At 30.2% G+C, this 20500-nt stretch overlaps 1 protein-coding gene across 2 annotated transcripts in view; it reads right to left on the bottom strand.

Moving 5' to 3' along the window:
- LOC129969385 (SCY1-like protein 2) overlaps window positions 1-20500 on the bottom strand; it is a 488897-nt gene that overhangs the window by 187859 nt on the left and 280538 nt on the right. For both annotated transcript variants that reach the window (XM_056083944.1, XM_056083946.1), the window contains exon 6: window positions 8045-8260. In XM_056083944.1, coding sequence (XP_055939919.1) covers window positions 8045-8260 — 216 coding nt within the window. The remainder of the gene's footprint in view (window positions 1-8044; window positions 8261-20500) is intronic.

Genomic DNA, 20500 nt, shown 5'->3' with positions numbered 1-20500 from the left:
TTTTTTTAAAGTTTTACAATAAATGTAAAAAAAGAAAATATTAAATAAAAAAAAATTATGATGCTTTCCATGCAGACATACTTTTATAAGATACACGACTATATTATAAAAATGCTTTTTAATATTTTTTTTGCTGTCTTATGATCTAAAACAAAAACCCAATATTTTAACCAAAAATCATTTTTAACTTATGTAAAACAGAAAAAAAATCGTTTTGCCAGAAATAATATTTAAATGTATGTATAATATCTATCCAATTACAGTTTGAGTGTTTCAACCAATTCTGCCATGGAGGTTTGGAAACAACATTCATGTTTAATGTATTTATAAGATATAATGTGCAATAATTATATTTTTTGGAGAATAGATACTTCATTATAATTGATTTCACCTCCCCATGTAAATATTGTATCTCAAAAATTTATCTATCTAATAAAATTTAATGGAATTTATTAAGCAATGAATTATATTTATTAAAGCGTCTTTGAAGGTGTAATAAACAACAGATATTAAAAAAATCTTCATTCTATAATATAGATGTTAAATCTGAGTGCCGAATTTTATCTGTCTAGCTCTCTTCATTTTGCATCTATCGTTTTAATTTATATTCAGTTAGAGATACAAATTTCCTCTGAATAGATTTGGCAGAAATCTGAAAATATGAATACATTTGACAGAAACAGGTCATCAAATTCGACAGATACCTAAATCTTTGATGTAAAGACTATATACCAAATTTTATTCGTCTAACTGTTTTTGACTTACCTTTGTCACAGAAAGACAAATATTTTCCAAAAATGTGTTTTCAGATTTGTTAAAAACTATAGATTTATCAAAATTTAGATATATTTTATCGGTATAATCGAGGCTTTGATGAATCTCTAGGTTTTAATCTCTTTGAATACATATTTTTGGAAAATGTATGTCGGTCTTTGTCAAAGATAAGTCAAAAACGCTTTCAGTTACCCGAATGAAATTCGGTATATATTTTTTACCTCAATGTTTTAGATTTCTGTCAAATTTGATGACATGTTTCTGTCAAATCTATTCAAATACTGTATTCTATTCAAACCTGTCAAATCTATTCTATCAATCATTCTGTCAAATCTATTCAAATACTGTATTCTATTCAAACATGTCAAATCTATTCTGTCAATCATTCTGTCAAATCTATTCAAATACTGTATTCTATTCAAACATGTCAAATCTATTCTGTCAATCATTCTGTCAAATCTATTCAAATACTGTATTCTATTCAAACATGTCAAATCTATTCTGTCAATCATTCTGTCAAATCTATTCAAATACTGTATTCTATTCAAACATGTCAAATCTATTCTGTCAATCATTCTGTCAAATCTATTCAAATACTGTATTCTATTCAAACATGTCAAATCTATTCTGTCAATCATTCTGTCAAATCTATTCAAATACTGTATTCTATTCAAACATGTCAAATCTATTCAAATACTTTCTGTCAAATTTCTCAATTATATTAATTTAGATATATTTTTGCTAATTATACGTTGTTCTAAATACTGATGCTTGTCGGATAAACTCAATATTTTGAAACCACCTTTATGTACAGGAATTTAAACATCGTGTTTGAAATACCAATATAATTCCAAAACTCTTCGAGAAAATGAGTACAACCTACTGTGATTATAAAAAAATGTTATAATATTATAAAAATCATGATTTTTGCCATATTTGGCGATAAAAATCTTTAAAAGATTAGCAAATATATGTGGCCAATAAAGAAATAAAATTTCATGAAACTTTCTTTTGTTAATAAATAAATTTTATATCGAATGTCACTTTTTACTAAAGGATCCAACCGATTTTTTTTCTTTCATTATTTTTAAGAAAATAAAAGAATTTAATTGGGAATTAATAAATCATATTTCCTTTATTGATTAATAGAAAAATATAATCTATAACATAGTGCAAATTGAATTGCGGTATTATTTAATTTATAATAAAGATGTGAGAATTTTCATTTCGAATTAAATATTCGAACCCCAAATGATTATTTAAAGTGTTAGAAATATCGAGTTTTATGCAATTAAAAGAAGCAGCCCGAAAAATAAAAATAAAAGGGAAAAAAATGTTTGCTTTGAGATATAATCTAATTGTATGAAATCAATTAAATAAGTACTATGTATACTGAAAGCAAACTCTTAAATTTATTTCATATCAATCCACTTATATTTCCGTATTCCAATCCTTACAATACAAATTTAATTAAGGAATATTTCCCTTGGAGCAAACATGGAGCTATAATCTTTGATAAAATTTGCTTTATAAATCAATGCAAATATATTAGAATCAGGTTTTCATTATTAAAATAGGAAGCACAGTTTAATAAGATAAAATAAAGCACAATGTGAAACGTTCTTTGTGTTTTTTAATGATTAATATTCGTTTAAGTAAAAATGAAAAATTATTATTTTTGTTTTTGTTTTTAAAAGGAAATATTCTTAAAGTTTTTTTTCAATTTTTCAGTGGGAATTAAGTTAAAGAAGATTCTTAATCGAATTCGTTTGAAGAAATGCAGAGAATATTTAAGAAGTAAAATGTTATTCGTTGTTTGTAATATAGAATAATTTTTTCGTTGGAAATCTATGAATTGCATTTGTAATACGTAATTTAAGTTTTCAGCTGAAATCACTTTTAACATGAGAGAGTTGTTTTTCAAACAGAATTAATTCTATACGTAATTAAGTTTTTCTAACTGATATATATTTATAAATATTAGAAACAAAAAGCTTTGCATTTTCCTAAAATTTAACAAAGCACAATTAGATTTATATTTTCACCTTTATTTGTTTATTTCATTTAAATTTGAAGGCATTTTACTGTTACAAACCTGTAACATTGCTTCCCAGCACGGCTAGTTCTATCACCGAAAAGGCCGATTTACAATCAACTGTATTGGATGTTGCTCGGGTGCCGAGCTAGTGATCCTAGAGCATGGCGACAAACTTGGCGACTTTGGTGACAAAATGGATAATGATGGAATCTTCGAGAATTTTAACGATTCGACCAATAGGAAATGAGATACGCCCAGAACCTTCTAGGCCCGCCTCCCGAGAACTATAGAAGGCCGGCAGTCTCAAACTGCGAGGAGTCGTGAATAGTAGTCGCAGTTGGAGTATTAGTCAAGTATTGAATCTTCGAGAGAATAATGAAGCAACGACGAAGTGCCAGAGTTGTGTAGAGCTCATGCTATTGCTGAGCTGAACTGTGTACCAAGTTCTGTTGTCTACTGTGGAAGCAGCGTCGTGTCTTGTTTGGAGTAGCCAGTCGTTTAGTAATGATACAGCTAAAATAATGGATACAGTTAAAAATACATACAGCTTTTAAAATGGATACAGCTAAAGTTAGGAGACAGTGAGAACTTCAGCCGTTTGGAGAGACCGTAGAGCGAAGCAACGAGGATCCCCTCTACAGCTGAATTCTGTATGGCCACTTTGTGTGCTGTGGTCGATTACTACTTGTGGGCTACTGTGTGTCGTAGTATGCTGCTGTGTGTTCGTCTCGGTTGTTTATATATTTGTGGTCTGTGTATTCGTTGTCTTTTCTTCTGTGTCTTTGCGTTTCATAAAAGTCGTTGTTGTTTTCTATTGAAGTCTGCTGATTGTTTACAAATCATACACCCCTACTGCTGAAAACAGGTGATACGTCACATTACTATTGAAGTAATCGTTTACGAGATGCAGAGCTTTCTTATTTAATCGAAGAATATTTTTATTGAATTTGAATTCAATCTAATTTTAATACTATCACAACTGATTTTATCTTTTTACTTATTGAAAATTAATTTTAATATAAATGAAAGTTATTGTGGTTATGTATATATGTATGCATGTTCCTTATCTTCTCCTAAATGACTGGGCTGATTTCAACCAAACTTTTCATACTTATTTTTTAAGATAAGATAAAAAAATACAGTCAACTTTAAGGAAGTAGAAAGAGAAATTAAATGTTAAAAGCTTTTCTTTAAATAGAGACTTTTTCAGTTTTGAATTGTGAGAAGATTAATGATATGTCGATCTTGCAGGTCTAATTTTGTTTTCGGTTAACCCTGCAAGTCAAAATAGGCAATATTTTTGCCCAGGGCTTTAGTTAAGTTATTTTGACATTAACAATACAAAGGCTGCTTTGATAAGAACTTCGCAACTTTGAACTGTAATCAGATAACATCTCTTGAATCAGTACCCTATTTTCAGAATTTTGAACCACAACAATAGGAAGACGTTTGCATTAAACTTCAGATTTATCTTTTACCAAGCTCATATACCCAAGGGATCTTTGATCGAATATGGTTTTAATCCTGTAACCTTCCAGAGGTCCATGCCGTATCATTAGGACACCAAGGCACTTTTTATTCAAATGAGTAACTAACTGTGTTACTGTTATCGGATTTCTTATTTCCAGAAAAGTGTTTTGATAAGGTTTATTACCATTCTATGTTATTTTTGTGTCGTGGACTGTATTTCTAGTCAGAGATGAGATTTTTTGCAGTACCTGTTTAATTTTATAAATGACATCGATTCTGTCTGATTTGTGTAAAGAAACTGATGTGAGTTTTAAGTTTCTGATACTTTCAATTTTATTAAATAAATTTTAACTTTTAACTACACAATAACTAGAGAACGAAGAGAGAGCTAAATGGATGGAATTCGGTTCACGGATTTAATGTCTATAGCCTAGACATCAACATCTGTAAACTAAGATAGGGGATTACACCTCACCTTTTATTAGAAAGTATGCGAGAAAATTTCGAGGAGACCACACAAGCTGATTTAAAATACTATACAAATCAGATAAAAAAATAATTAAAAAATGAAGTGAAAGTTTAAAGTAAACGTTGTTGTAGACTTACCTGAAAAGAAAAAAAAAATTATTCTAATCGATATTATGAAGAATGTGAAATAAATGAGAATTGGTAATGGAATTTCTTAATCAAAATAGTCCATTTAAGATGATTCAGCACAAGATATTACATCCATCGATCAGTTTAGCATAATAAATTGGTTCGTGCTTAAAGGTATTTAATATCTCTGTGCATCTTGGCCTAGTGATTACGTTAGAAGGCAGGCACTTCCTGATTTATTAGCTGAAACTTTAGGGCATCATAAAACTAACTGATTCTTATAAATGCTTATCTGATAGCACAGATGGATGAGCAGCATAATGATTTACAAAGTAAACATGCCGATGAAATACATCAGTGTATGATGTTTTGCATATTTTTCATGTCATATATGTGATACTCATGTATGATGTGATGCCGTGTCTCGGATTTGGCATTCACCTAGGCAAATAAATACTGTATAACTGCAATTTCATATTTTAGTTTACTTTAGAACTTTGTAACATTTGAGAAAATATCAAACAGGAGAATGGCTGAATGACCAGAATATGATGGAAAATAAAATGGACTAGAAAAAAAAAATGAAACACTTAAAAGAAATTGGTGACACATTGGGGTCAGGCAAATCTAACAATGCAATTATTTTTGGATTTTTAGATAATCTCTTTGTTAGCCTTTTTGAATAAAATTTTTTGGTATTATTATCAGTTCTTAATTATTCTGATAGGTTCGATACAAAAATAAAATATGAATCAAACGCTTGTATGTATCTGAAACCACAGTGAAATCCTAAGGGTCGCTTTCTTTGAAAAGGAATCATCAGATTATTTTAAATTCAATATATTTATAAATAATAATATAATGCTAAAATAATTACATTCTTTTCTCAATAGAATTAATTTAAAAATTCAGTTATAAATTTCAATTTTTAGTTACAATTCATTACTTTCAAAGCTTATTTGTCATACTCTACGATGCAGAAGTTCGAACAATAAAGAAATGTACAAATAGTTTTAAATATATTGAATCAATTTTCTAACAAGGCTTCAGTGTAATATGCTACATGTACACATACAAGTTTCTGACAATAAGAGTTAACTTGAGCATTTTGATAGTTTTCAAGAAATTATAAAAAATACATTGTTTGAAAAGTTTAGATAAAATTTTTATTTACTTAAAATAAACCGAATTTTGAAACCAGATTTCGCATCCATTTTTGCACATTAATTCATAAATTATGAATTGCCATCAAGAAATTAAATCTAGCATAGTTCAGCGCTCTATTGCACCGATGCACTTTCAATGGATTTCTTTATTCCATTTAAAGAATAATGTTATTTATCATTGCTCAGACGCATAATGCATCAAAGATTATCCATATAGCTAAGATCTGGGCTGCATGCTGACCAGTTGAGAACGTTTTTATTCTGAAAATTAAACCAGAATTTTGTTTGCTTGTAATGCAATACGCAATATCTTTCTGAAATTTCCGGATAGCGTCTTCTACAAGTTCTGAAAATGACAAAAAGTTATTCTCCAAAAGAATAGTGTGATTTTTGAAACCAATGGTAAAGAGCAGAGACACTTATCCATTGTAACAAAGTGCTGTCCAACAGGGAGTGATCACTTTGTTTGTGACTGAAAACATATTGAGGTTCCTTGAGGTACATTACCCACTATTCTAAACCCGCCATGTCCCCTTTTTTTCATTTCGCAGTACCACTGCTTGATATTTAAGATCATATGATGTGGGCCAAGACATTTGATGTGAATGCTGAACTTATTTCCATTTCATTATGCAATGAGCAGTTGTCTCCAAAATTTTTCTACGAATCGTATCCTTGAATATCGAGACTCCCTGTGATATTTGGATTACCCAAAAATCATTTTTTGAGTTCTAGTTAATGTTTGGATATGACAATCATTGTTAATTTGTCGCACTGGCTTTCCATTTCTTTATATGTGCCTTCGACTAGACAAAACTTGGTGAATAGATTTCTCTGACCGATTAATAATTGCTAAAATTTCTGAAACGAGCTTATTTTCAGTTTTCTGTCGTCAAATCCACTTTACCTCACCTGCTTGAATTTCTTCCCTCTCATTATCTGAAAAATGAAGTGTTATTGTTTTCAAGTACTCGAAGTCACTGATGGCATCCCTTTTAACCCTTATATTACGTATATGTTAAAAAAATCAGTGAAGCTCTTAAACTTTTGCAATAAAGAAAATTATGTTTTTAATTTAAAAAATTCTATTATAGCAAATAAAGCAATTGCGTTTTGATTATATCATTATAAAGTAGTTTTCTAATAATTTTAAAGGCTTCTTTAATTCTGTTATCATAATTCTAAAATCGAATAGTGTCAATGCCTAAACTTATACATCAGAATGACTGTGGACAATGCAGTTAGTAATATATTTAAAATGTTTTAACATATCTTAATTTAATATATCTAATATATACTAATTTATTAATATGTACATGCACATGAGATTGAAAAATAAGTGGAACCATCATTTTCGTTTGAAATCATTGTTTTTACTCAGTTACTATCGTATCATAAAATACATTTCAAAAAGCTCTATTTCAGCCAATATAATGTTATTTCAATACTAAAGAATTCTTAATAAATTCTTATAAAAACCATTTACCATAAAATACCTTTCTCCTCTGCTTTTTGTATCTAGTGCATACAAAACTTTTGACGGTAATTAGTTTTCCTGCAAATGAAATGTAAAAATCATCCCTTTTAAAGAGATAATTAAATTTCCTGAAAATGAAATGAAAAAATTATCCATTTTGACGATAATTAGATTTCCTGAAAATGAAATGTCACAATTATCGTTTTGACGATAATTAGATTTCCTGAAAATGAAATGTCAAATTTATCCTTTTGACGATAATTAGTTTTCCTGAAAATGAAATGTGAGAATTATCTCTTTTGACGATAATTAGTTTTCCTGAAAAGGAAATGTAAAAATTTTCCCTATTAGCACAAATTGCCTTTGTGAAACATTGTTACAATATTTTCGTGAACTTATACCATATTCAGAATATCTGAAAATTCCACTAAGGTATCGTACAATACCTTGTGCTAATAGGGATCTCAAAAATTGATAAAAGGATAATAATTTATGACAATTATTATCGCCAAATATACACACCAGCTCGAGTTGCTTGTTGTAATTGGCGGTAGAGTGGTTGGCGTCGATGAGCGGGCGTCCATTGTTGAAGATGGCACAGATGAGCATGCCCAGGGAGAACATATCGCTGAGGGGGGAGCAGCTGGAAGTGGCTTGTACTTCTGGGGCCGTGAAATCAAGGTCCGGCTGTCCCATCTTGGGTAGTTTGGAGGTGAACGGTTGACAAGGCACTGGACTCTGCGTCAAGTCATGTGGAGAGAAAGAAAGCAAAACTAAAATCTCATATCTTGTATTAGACATTTATTTTTATATACTGGGGCAAATTTTATAAGCGTTTTCTCATATAAGAAGACATTGGAAATATAATATGCACATTGGAACACACGTGGGATTATAATCACAAGAGAAACATTATCGAGCATTTCAAAAGTAAATCATCGCATCCTATGCTGCAATGTCACCTTCTTTTAATTTCTGCAAGAGGCACATTGAAATCATTCCTATTTTAACTTTTATGATCCATTTATTCTCTGTCATGTAGTCATAAGTTTACTGTAACAATATATTTTAGATGAAATATGTTTTTTTTTTTTAATAAAAGAACAAAATGCTTGAATCAAAATAGGAAGTGACATTATGCATTCTATGTATCTAAATATGAAGAAATACATTTCATAAAATAAATTTATAATAATAATTCGATATTTTAGTAAGACAATAATTACAGTATTAATTTTTAAAAAAAATATAAAATACTAGCCGCCTTTGGCGACCGGCTGGTTCGCCAATCTTAATGTTCGTTAAAATTTTGATAAATAAATATTTTATGCAATTCCTACTTTAATAGCTTCTTCATCAAAATATTTTAAAACTTCAAATTTTGATAGTCATATAATTCACTCATAATATTATAAACGCCTTCAGTCATAACGTAATATCTCTCTAATTTTCTGTTAGTTCCCGTAGAATTTATACTATAAACTAAAGTGGAAAGGATTAATCTGCAATTAATATAATAATATTTTTTACTGAAACAAAGTATTTTTTTGTAATATGATTACTGAAAACAGTCACCGAGAGTTTAAACTTTATGGGCACTAAAGAATATCTTTCCTAATTTCTGTAATATTTCAAGAATTTGTCAACAAAATATTATCAGATTCATTATGACCAGAACGATTAATTAACAATGTTTAATTTTAAATGCACCAAACACTAAGAAAATAAAACGAATCGTTTAAAATAATCGGTTGAAAACAGGTTAAAAAAACTACTTAAACGATGTACATAAAACTATAAGCGTATACAAAAAATATATAACTAACATAAATACAATTTAATTACAAAAACATGCAACTAACCTAAAAATAATTTAAATCATCAGTTGATAATGGTTGTCATGTCAACAATCAGAACACAATGAGCATGCGTGAATTTTCAACGCGTTACGGTGACGCAAATGCATGAGTTTTTCTACGCCAGTTGGGGTAACGCTATGCAGATTAGAAATTTTTAATTTGCTTTATTATATTTTATTTTAATTCAAAAGTACTTAAGAATGAATCTGAAAGATCGATTAATTAACAATATTTAATTTTAAATGCATCAAACATTAAGAAAATAAATAGAATCGTTTCAAATAATCAGCCGAAAATTCTTAAGCCTAGCTTCATGACTGTTGGGAAAAAAACTGAAGCCGTTCTCATTTGGCGGTGGGGAAAATGAAAAGATTTTTTTGGCGGGAAAGTTAGTTTTTAATTAATAATTAAAATTCTAATTAAAAATTCAAAAAAAAGAACTATCCTATCTTTTAAGTTCGATCAAACTGCACACGGTGTGCAAATTTGATCAAAATCGGTTAAGTAGTTTAGGAGTCCATCGCGTAACAACGTGACACGTAATTTATATATATTAAGATGCATAATGGAGCAATATTTTAAGGAAACTAGAGGCAAATAAATCTTAATGTTAATTTCCACAATTACAAATAAATCAGATAGCTGATATTTTAAAACTGATATTAACAAAATGCTCGAGCATACTGTATAAATCTACAACTTTACAATCGTTTTAGAATTAAAAGCACAGATAATGTTTTTAAGTAGTTTAAAAAAAGTTTCAATCTTTTTCAAGCGACATAGTAATTAGATGTGGGTAAAGTTGAAATGACGGAAGTCAGATTTTCTTTTTTACACATAACTGAAAGTTGCTGTAACAAATTTGGGAACAAAAATGCTTTAATGTTGTCAGTTTAGAATGTGACTTGGATCAAATTTAACTTATTGAATTGAAATTATATAATAGTCATTTGAATTGAATTGAAATTATATAATAGTCATTTGAATTGAATTGAAATTACATAATAGTCATTTGAATTGAATTCAAATTATATAATAGTCATTTGAATTGAATTGAAATTATATAAGTCATTTGAATTGAATTCAAATTATATAATAGTCATTTGAATTGAATTGAAATTATATAAGTCATTTGAATTGAATTGAAATTATATAATAGTCATTTGAATTGAATTGAAATTATATAATAGTCATTTGAATTGAATTGAAATTATATAATAGTCATTTGAATTGAATTGAAATTATATAAGTCATTTGAATTGAATTGAAATTATATAATAGTCATTTGAATTGAATTGAAATTATATAAGTCATTTGAATTGAATTGAAATTATATAATAGTCATTTGAATTGAATTGAAATTATATAATAGTCATTTGAATTGAATTGAAATTATATAATAGTCATTTGAATTGAATTGAAATTATACAATAGTCATTTGAATTGAATTGAAATTATACAATAGTCATTTGAATTGAATTGAAATTATACAATAGTCATTTGAATTGAATTGAAATTATATAATAGTCATTTGAATTGAATTGAAATTATATAATAGTCATTTGAATTGAATTGAAATTATATAATAGTCATTTGAATTGAATTGAAATTATACAATAGTCATTTGAATTGAATTGAAATTATATAATAGTCACAATTTCGCTGATAGTAAAAAGCTTCTCACCATTCTTTATTGACAAACTCAATGACGTACATCCCTATACATGATAAACACAAATATATGTGTCAAAAAATTGGATATAAATATAGCTTCAAAACTATAAAAATGATTTTAATTCTTATTAAAAAATGGGTAATTTTTTTTTATTTAAATGGATGAAACTAAAAGATTGAAGAAATTTTCATTTATTATTTTCTTTCTGCTTCAAATCGGCAATTACCTATGTATATCGATCATCAGTTGGTAAGCCTCCACTTTCAAAAGTTGGTTAAAGGGAAAGGAATAATATTTTTTTTTCAGAAGATCTATGCATTTTTTTCCTTTTTTTTTTCTGTAACGGTCTTGCATGTGAATACAACGCATTTTTGTTAAAAATTTATTAGGAATGAGGGTTTACCAATCCTTGCTGTTCATAAATTTAGCATAAAAAATGCATATCACTATTTAATGTTTCTTTATATAGACGAATATAAAAATAATACTTAATCTATTAGATCACCAAACAAGTGAACCATAAACCACTACCTGGCTACTTCGACCCGCCGGAAGGCACACGGAAAAACTTGAATGACCGGTTTGTTTGTTTAGTTATATTTATTATAGTGTTGTAAAGCAACATTAGGGCTATTTTGGGACGGACCATGTAATTTTGAACAAAGGTTAGATAACGAGGACGCCACTTAAGTTGGCACCTTCTGTTCAAACTTGAACACCAAGCCACCGGGCTTGAATGACCGGACACAACAGTAATAATGGTGGGAACTATGGCTGAGTTCTTAGGGCCATCACTGGCCACAGTACAATTCTTCTCTAAGAAAGCATGTTCCGTCATCGATGGGAGAAGCCAGACCCCAACCTTTTCGTGTACCCACAAGGGTTGGAAAGCTTTCCATCCTTAATTACGAGGTGCCTTCCTGTGGGACTTCAAAGAAGTGAAAAGACTGTTGCTTCAAAATTTCTTTCTACGTGTGATATAAGCCCAAAGTAACGAATTTATTTGAAACCATTAGTTTTCATATGGAACAACATGAATCTTTTTTTTTAGATATGCATTTCAGAATAACAATGGAACAGTTTTCAGGTTTGGAAGCCAATTTACTCTTTACGTATAATTCAATTATGTGTCATGTGGAAAATAAAAGTAGCTAAATTGAATGAACTTATAAGGTATAATTTCCGAAAAGGTGTTACGCACATTAGTAACTTAAAGTTTCAATTTTGACTTGTCCATGCATCGTTGTACATAATATTATACAAAACTGTCGAATGAATATTACCTTGGTAATGAAAAATCTTAATTTGTTCACTTTCTGAAACATTCCTGTTTCGAGGATATTGCTTTCATTTCATACCGTTATTCGCTATTGGTAACAAAGTTGTCTAATAAATGCTAAATAACATCTACAAAAATTTTACACAGAAATCGGGAATTAGCGGTTGCATTTCAAGCCAGTAAATTAGATTCATATTATTTCATAGATAAAGAATGCAGTCGTTTTCTTTATACCTTGAATTTTCAGATACCTTGAATTTTCAGATTTGTTGGCAGTTTAATGAACTTATGGTTTATTTTATGTTCTTTTGCAGATAGATTGATTTATTCAGAACTGCTTTCCATATTAATGGCATTTTTTTTGGAAAAGTGACTTATATCACTTAATTTTAACTAACAAATGTTACATTAATTTATTATTTCAATAATTCTTATAGTGAAAAAAGATAAATATGAGAGAAATGTAAGCGGATTCTTCAAGATGATGAATAAGATGCCATATAAAAGCAAAGAATTTACATACATTTAAATTACAATATTTTCTATAATAATATCAGATTGAGTTTACACTTTATTTTTAAACACTTTTATGGATGAACAGAATGAATGTTATTTCTCTTCATACAGCATACACTTCGAAAATAAAACATACTTGAACACTTGAAGGCATTTATAATCAACTTAAGAATCTCCAAGATTATGGATGTGTTAAAAATATTCTATCCTTAAGAAAGTTGATTAATTTGTCTATTCATTATGCAAATAAATCTTATTAAAGGTTGAACGTATACTAAAAAACATCATACAAAAGATGTATTTCCAAAGATTAAATATTTTGCAGTTGTTGAATATATTATATGCAAGCAAATTATTCTTTGAAGATTGTAAAAAAAGTTTTTTTTTTTTAAATGGAATAGTTAAAAGCTTTTGAGTGAAATATATTTCCATATATTTGTATAATGAAATATATATTTCTTGTAGCTGAATCTCATTAAAACTTTAACCTTTACTATTATGAAAATATCAGACAAAAGGAATGGTTCCAAAGCATGTTTATTTGACAGCTGTAGGATAATATGTACATATATGAACTATTTCGTATAAGTTATCAAAAACATATTTTTCGAAATTGAATTATTCATAGTATATGAATGAAATATATTTGTATACAACTATCATAGAAATCATAGAAAACATACTTCGATGCATAGGAAGAAAATTGCTTTGAAATTCATATAAAAAGTATGCTATATAAGTAACTTTTTAGTTCAAATCTCTTATTTTTGATAGAAAAATATATTCAATAAGTTTTAAAAGCAGATTAAATGCATTGAATGATTGGCAAAGTAATTTTTATCAAGGCACGCAGTAATTCGAGTTTATTTCATTAAATGAGCTCAAATTAAAAATGATATGGAATCAAGGTACAAGAGCTGTTGGTTCACGATAAAATTAGCTATTGATGTTACGAAGTTGTAATATTACTCCATGCACAATAAGTTTTACGGTAAGAAAAATAGTTTTACAGGCAGCTCTGATGGATGTTCAACGGATGTCTGATCAAAGATCTCGAAATTTGGCGACATTGGCGATAAAATAAGAGATTCCTGATTCGGAATTATGGTGATAGGCACATACATATGTGAATTATGATAATATTTCTAGAACCTTCTTTGCATTGTGATGGAAACAATAGAAAGACAAGACACAGAGTTCATTCTTTTGATCAGCATTGAATCATAGGCTGAATATCCAATCTGCATTCATTTAGTCGATGTATTGTGTAGTGGAGATGCGAGATAGAAGAGTTGAATTCATTCTGAGCACTTTGTGCTTTTATGGTTGTCTACTTCTGATATGCTGCTCGTGTTCTATTTTTACTTTAAGCTCTGTTCTTGTGAATGCTTTGACTATGCATTGCTGTCTATGTGTTTGTGTAATCATGTTGTTACGAGCGCCTTTGGCTAAAAACTAATTTTAACTTTAATCATACTAGAGCTATAACTTGCTTTTACAACTCTAAAATCAGAATTAACTGCGCGCGAAACCAATGTATGTTTTTGTATATGGCAACTAAATATAAATATAGCATGTAAATAGAATTGTAATTTAGAGAGATAATAAAATGGAGTCGGATTAATAACGAGTGGATTATTTCACATTACGATCCCACATCTTTGAATCTTATTAGCGGAGAAACGACTGAATGAAATGAAATTCAGGTAGAGTCTCAACATTGTGGTGAACCCGGACGTGATTGCTAAAAATACGGTACGTCTGTTTTTATTTGCAATAAGAATTAAGTAGTGAAATAAAAATGGAGATGTCCGTTAAGAAGCGAATACCTATTAGATCTAACTTTACGAAAACGTATAATGTTTTAATTGAAAGATTAAAGGTCGATGAACCTCAGGAAAAAGAGATTAAATCACTTTTTGGCAATTTGGAACGAATTTATTCGGATTTGGCCAAATTAGATAATGAAATATGTAGTTTTCTTCTGGAAAGTTCGGATACCGAAAAGTATGAAGATGAGTATATGAAAATCGAAGAATACAGCACAAAAATGATTGATGCGAAAGTAAATGTGGACATATATTTGACTAAACTTTCTTACGCTGAAAAGGAAAGCGTTGGTTCTGTTTCTCCTAGAATTAAACGAAAACTTAAGTTACCTAAAATAGAACTCGTTAAATTTAACGGTGAAATTAAGAATTGGCTGGCTTTCTGGAGTCAATTTAAGCGTATTCATGATGATGATAAATTAGAAAATGAAGACAAATTTCAATATTTGATCCAATGTGTAAGTGAAGGAACTAGAGCTCGGGAAATTATAGACAGTTATCCTCCAACAAATGCGAATTATTGCAAGGCAATAGAAAGTTTAAAATCGCGTTTCGGAAAGGATGAGTTGCTTATTGAATACTACGTTCGTGAGCTACTAAAATTAGTTATAATAAATGCTTCAGAAGCTAAAAGGAAATTAAGCACGCCGCAAATTTATGATAAATTAGAAACTTACTTAAGAGCTCTAGAATCAATTGGTTTAACATCAGACAAGTATTCAGCAATGCTTTTCCCCCTGGTGGAATCCTGCATACCTGAAGATATATTCAGGGTATGGCTGCGTAATCCAATTATAATAGCAAATCATGACCCGGAAAGCAATGCTTATTCAGAAAAACTAAAAAATTTATTACTCTTTCTGAAAACAGAAATAGAAGGTGAGGAAAGAATTCGCTTAGCGAAATCAGGATTTGCACCTAAGGTGTATAATAAGAGGAATTCTGATTCTGTGGCTACTGCTACAGATTTGTTTTCAGGAGGTACAGAAAAAAGAAAACATAATACAATATGCGTTTTTTGTGAAAAACCTCACGAAAGCAAAGAATGTTACTATGCCAAAAAATTTGATTTTGAAAAGAAACAAAAGATTTTGAAAAATAAAAAATGCTGCTTCACTTGTTTAAAGCCTGGCCATAGGTCAAGAATTTGTAAGTCAAATGTACAGTGCCTGCTTTGTAATAAGAGGCATTGGACTTTGATGTGTCCAGATCTGCCAACAAACAAACCAAAAGTCAAAACACCTGAGGTGGAAGAGAATCTAAATGTCAATTTATCCAATCAGTGTGCTGCTGAAGAAGTTCTCCTTCAAACATTGCAAGTTAATATTAAAGCAGAAGGAAAAACACGCAGAGTACGAGCTCTTATTTACAGTGGTTCGCAGCGATCATACTTATTAGAGAAAACAATTAAAGAAATGAATCTGAGGCCCATTGAAGTTAAAAATATCATACATTCGGTATTTGGTGGATCTACGTTAGAAAAACAAGATCATGGACTATATGAAATAACCCTTCAGAATTTGAATACGGGATTCACTTACGATATGCAAGTCCTCGATCAACCAATTATATGCGGAAAAATACCTCGGATCCACAAAGGAAATTGGCAAAAGGAGTTGAAGAAAAAGAATATAATACTCTCTGATCAAGGCAAAGATTGTCCGGACATTGAATTGCTGATAGGAGCTGACTTTTGCGGACAGTTATTCTCAGGAAATATATATGCTCTGAAATGTGGATTAGTAGCATATGAAACAAAATTAGGCTGGCTGATCATGGGTAAAGTTTTTGGAGGAAAAGAGGAAAATACTTCCGCTCAACTGGTGACTTCAATGCTAATACAAAATAGCTCTATCTCTGATCTTTGGAAATTAGAAACTTTAGGTATTATGGATCCAGTTGAAACTAAATCTAAAGAAGAAATGAAAAGAAACGCAATGGATCATTTTATGAAAGCAGTGGATAGAGATGAAAATGGCAGATACATAGTTAAGCTACCTTGGATAGAAGCAAAAGAAATTCTACAAGACAATAGATCCACAGCTGAACAACGTTGTATCCGTACTTCACAAAAGTTAAAGGATGAAAAGAAATATGCAGAATATGAGGCTGTTTTTGAAGAATGGCTTGAGGAAAATATAATAGAGAAAGTGCCCAAAATGGTGGGAGGGCCCACAGTGGTTGAAACTTCCAGAAGAAGAATGGCCAGCGACAGACTCTGAATACAATTTTGAAGAGGTTTTCCGGGAAAGGAAAAAGAGGGTCGTAACTTTAGTCAACTATACAGATCTGAATAAATCCTGGTATTTGTACAAGTTCTCAAGATATTCCAAAATTGTGCGAATGATAGCATGGATGCTACGATTTGTACAAAATTGCCGAAATCCAATTAACAAGATGAAAGATCTTTTAACTGTTGCAGAACTAGATGCCGCCGAAAGAAAGGTGATACAAATCGTGCAACAAGAAACCTTTAATAACGAAGATGCAAGATCAAAACTTAAATCACTCTGTGTGTTTAATGATTCTGATGGACTAATTAGATTGAAAACTAAAATTACTAGACGAGATGATGAAGAAAATTTTAGATACCCTCTAGTATTGCCTTGTAAGCACCCATTAGTGGAGAGATTGATTTTCGAACATCATTTGATCTCTTCCCATGCTGGAGTTCAAGTTGTCCTAACAGATATCCGTCAAAAATTTTGGATTCTGCAGGGCCGAAAAACTGTCCAGAAAGTGCTCTCAAGGTGTATAAGATGCAAAAGATATACGAGCAAGAAAATTGAATCAATTCCTGCGCCCCTACCGGAAGATCGTGTACGGGAAGCCTTGATATTCGAAGTCACTGGAGTGGATTTAGCAGGGCCGCTTCATTTAAAGGATGGGAAAAAGGCCTGGATCTTGCTTTTTACTTGCGCTGTATATAGGGCCATTCATTTGGAATTAATACAGAGTCTTTCAACTAATGGATTCCTTCTAGGTTTTAGAAGATTCGTCGCAAGACGAGGGCGACCTAGGACTATATACAGCGATAACGGAACAAATTTTACAGGAACAAATAATTTGATGGGTTCTCTTGATTGGGACAAGATCGTCAATGAAGCCTCCGTCTTAAGAATTCAGTGGAAATTTAACCCCCCAACAGCTGCTTGGTGGGGCGGATTTTTTGAGAGCATGATTAAGATGGTGAAGAAGCTTTTAAGAAGAGTTTTAGGAAAGGCATCGCTTCATTACGAAGAAATGTTCACTATTCTTTGTGACGTAGAAGCCAACATCAATTCTAGACCTTTGAATTATCTATCGGAAGATCCGAATGATTTAATTCCACTGACTCCCTCAATGTTCATTCAAGAGACTACAAAGGTAGGAGTTCCCGATTTGGATACTTTGGATAAAGTAAATATCTCCAAACGATATCAGTATCAACAAAAATTACGAGAGGACTTGAGGAAAAGATTTCGAAAAGAATATCTAAGCTTGTTAATCCAGAAGAAGCCAAAAGGAAAGGAATCTAGACAAGTGCAAGTGGGAGATATTGTTATAATTGAAAGTGATATCAAAAAGCGACTAGACTGGCCTTTGGGATTGGTAATCGAAGTGTTTCCTGGGAAAGATGGCTGCATCCGAGTAGTGAAGCTAAAAACAGCGAGTGGGGAACTTGTGCGTCCAGTGCAACGTTTATACCCCTTGGAATTAGACCATGACGATCCTGTGGGTGCGAGAAAAAACGAACCGGTTGCTTCGTATGAAGAAATCGAAATCCCGAGCTCGGAAAATAACGACTATGAAACAAAAACTAGAAGTGGAAGAAAAGTGGTTAAACCTTCACGTTTTAACTAACTTTTAAACTTTATTATGTACTTTTCAAATATGTGCATTTCATGTTTTGATTTCTAAATATTTTGAATGCAATATTTTGTTAATTTTGATTTTGTAACCTCCTAATTTAAAAATCAAAAGGTGGGAGGATGTTACGAGCGCCTTTGGCTAAAAACTAATTTTAACTTTAATCATACTAGAGCTATAACTTGCTTTTACAACTCTAAAATCAGAATTAACTGCGCGCGAAACCAATGTATGTTTTTGTATATGGCAACTAAATATAAATATAGCATGTAAATAGAATTGTAATTTAGAGAGATAATAAAATGGAGTCGGATTAATAACGAGTGGATTATTTCACATTACGATCCCACATCTTTGAATCTTATTAGCGGAGAAACGACTGAATGAAATGAAATTCAGGTAGAGTCTCAACACATGTTGAATAAAGTGTTGTTATTTGTTGACAAGCATGTTCGGCTTTTTTGCATATTGAACCGAACCTGTTGATTTTCCAATTGCGGATTTTGGAATTTTTCGTAACAATATTCTTTATCTTAACATGCAATAAATAAAGCATAAAATTAGTATTTTATTGCATTTTACATTATGCTTTTTTATCATGAAATTACAGAACTTCTTAATATTACAAGAAGAGGGAAACAATGAGAAATAGAGCTTTTTATTAAATCACCTCAGTTTAATTAACATCTCTTAAAAAAGTAAAAAAAATGACTTGTTTCATTATTGCGGAATGGTGATATTTTTAATGGCAATAAGACAGTGGTGACTTACACAATAAAAATTACTGGCCATTAGAAAAAGATATGACACTAAACTGTACATATAAAAAAATGAAATAATTTACCTCTAATAATTGGTAGATTAATATAAATATTCTATTCATATAATAAAACTAAAATAAAGTCTAAATTTCAACTGTAAAATATGTATTAAATAAGATTATTAAAATAATAAACTACCTTATAGAACATCAACTTCAATCAAACACTTTTTTACTTCAATATATTATGTAGGATGATTATATTCCTTTTTTAGCTCTGTGTATGCACAATAATAAAATATGCACAAAGAAAATCATTACGAAAGTCAAATATTCAAATAGCAAATATTCATTGAATAGTTTAGGGATCAGAATTTTGGTTGTGCATCTGACATCCTTTGTTCCTTTATCTCCATTATTCAGCTTCTGGCTGTTTTTTTTCTGTGAATACAAGCCAACGAATCCGAGATTTTTGCTCTCACCTCGTCAACAAGATATATAAATAGCAAAACATTCTCAGAATATTGAATGAGTAAAAAGGCTTTTTCTGCGAAATAGGGAATAGATTTTCTCCCTCTTTTCATGTTAAACAAGACATCAGCATCTGTTTCTGGCATTGTATGAATACATTTCGCTAAGCCTAAAAGCGTAGTGAAGGTTGCGAAATATTTTCAATGAAACTTAGTAGTAGAATGAATTGCGCTATAATGTAAAAATTTTGTTTAAATTATAATTGGATCCATAAGTTTTATTTTTATTCAAATTAAGAAAGCATATGATTATTATTTCAGGAACGCAATAAATCAGTTTTCGGAAATCGAATTTTTTGCTTGAATCGATTCTTTAGAAGTAAATGGACAGAATGAGATTAAGTACTCGTAAGTGTCATTAATGAGTGTGTCTATATTGATCGTTGAAGACTGCATGTACAATATATTTATTTCCTTATGATGCCTTTGTCGCGCCATCTGCACTGAAGCTATAAATATTTGAATTTCAACTTGTGATTGACCCTTCACCAACTTTGTTTTAACATATCTTTGAGAGCTTTCATGATAATATTCAGAAATTCTGTACACGAATTTATTAAAGGATGGGGCACATTTTACTTACTGGGATTTTTTTTGTACGGGGCCCGTATAAAAATTTAAATTTTGTTTTTTTTAAAGTTTAATTTTTATCGATTTCATAACATTTTGCACCTTTTTTTA

The sequence above is a fragment of the Argiope bruennichi genome, chromosome 5 (genome assembly GCF_947563725.1).
Source record: "Argiope bruennichi chromosome 5, qqArgBrue1.1, whole genome shotgun sequence".
Lineage (NCBI taxonomy): Eukaryota > Metazoa > Arthropoda > Arachnida > Araneae > Araneidae > Argiope > Argiope bruennichi.
The sequence above is the reverse complement of the archived record's forward strand: the minus strand, read 5'-3'. Positions and strand labels throughout refer to the sequence as shown.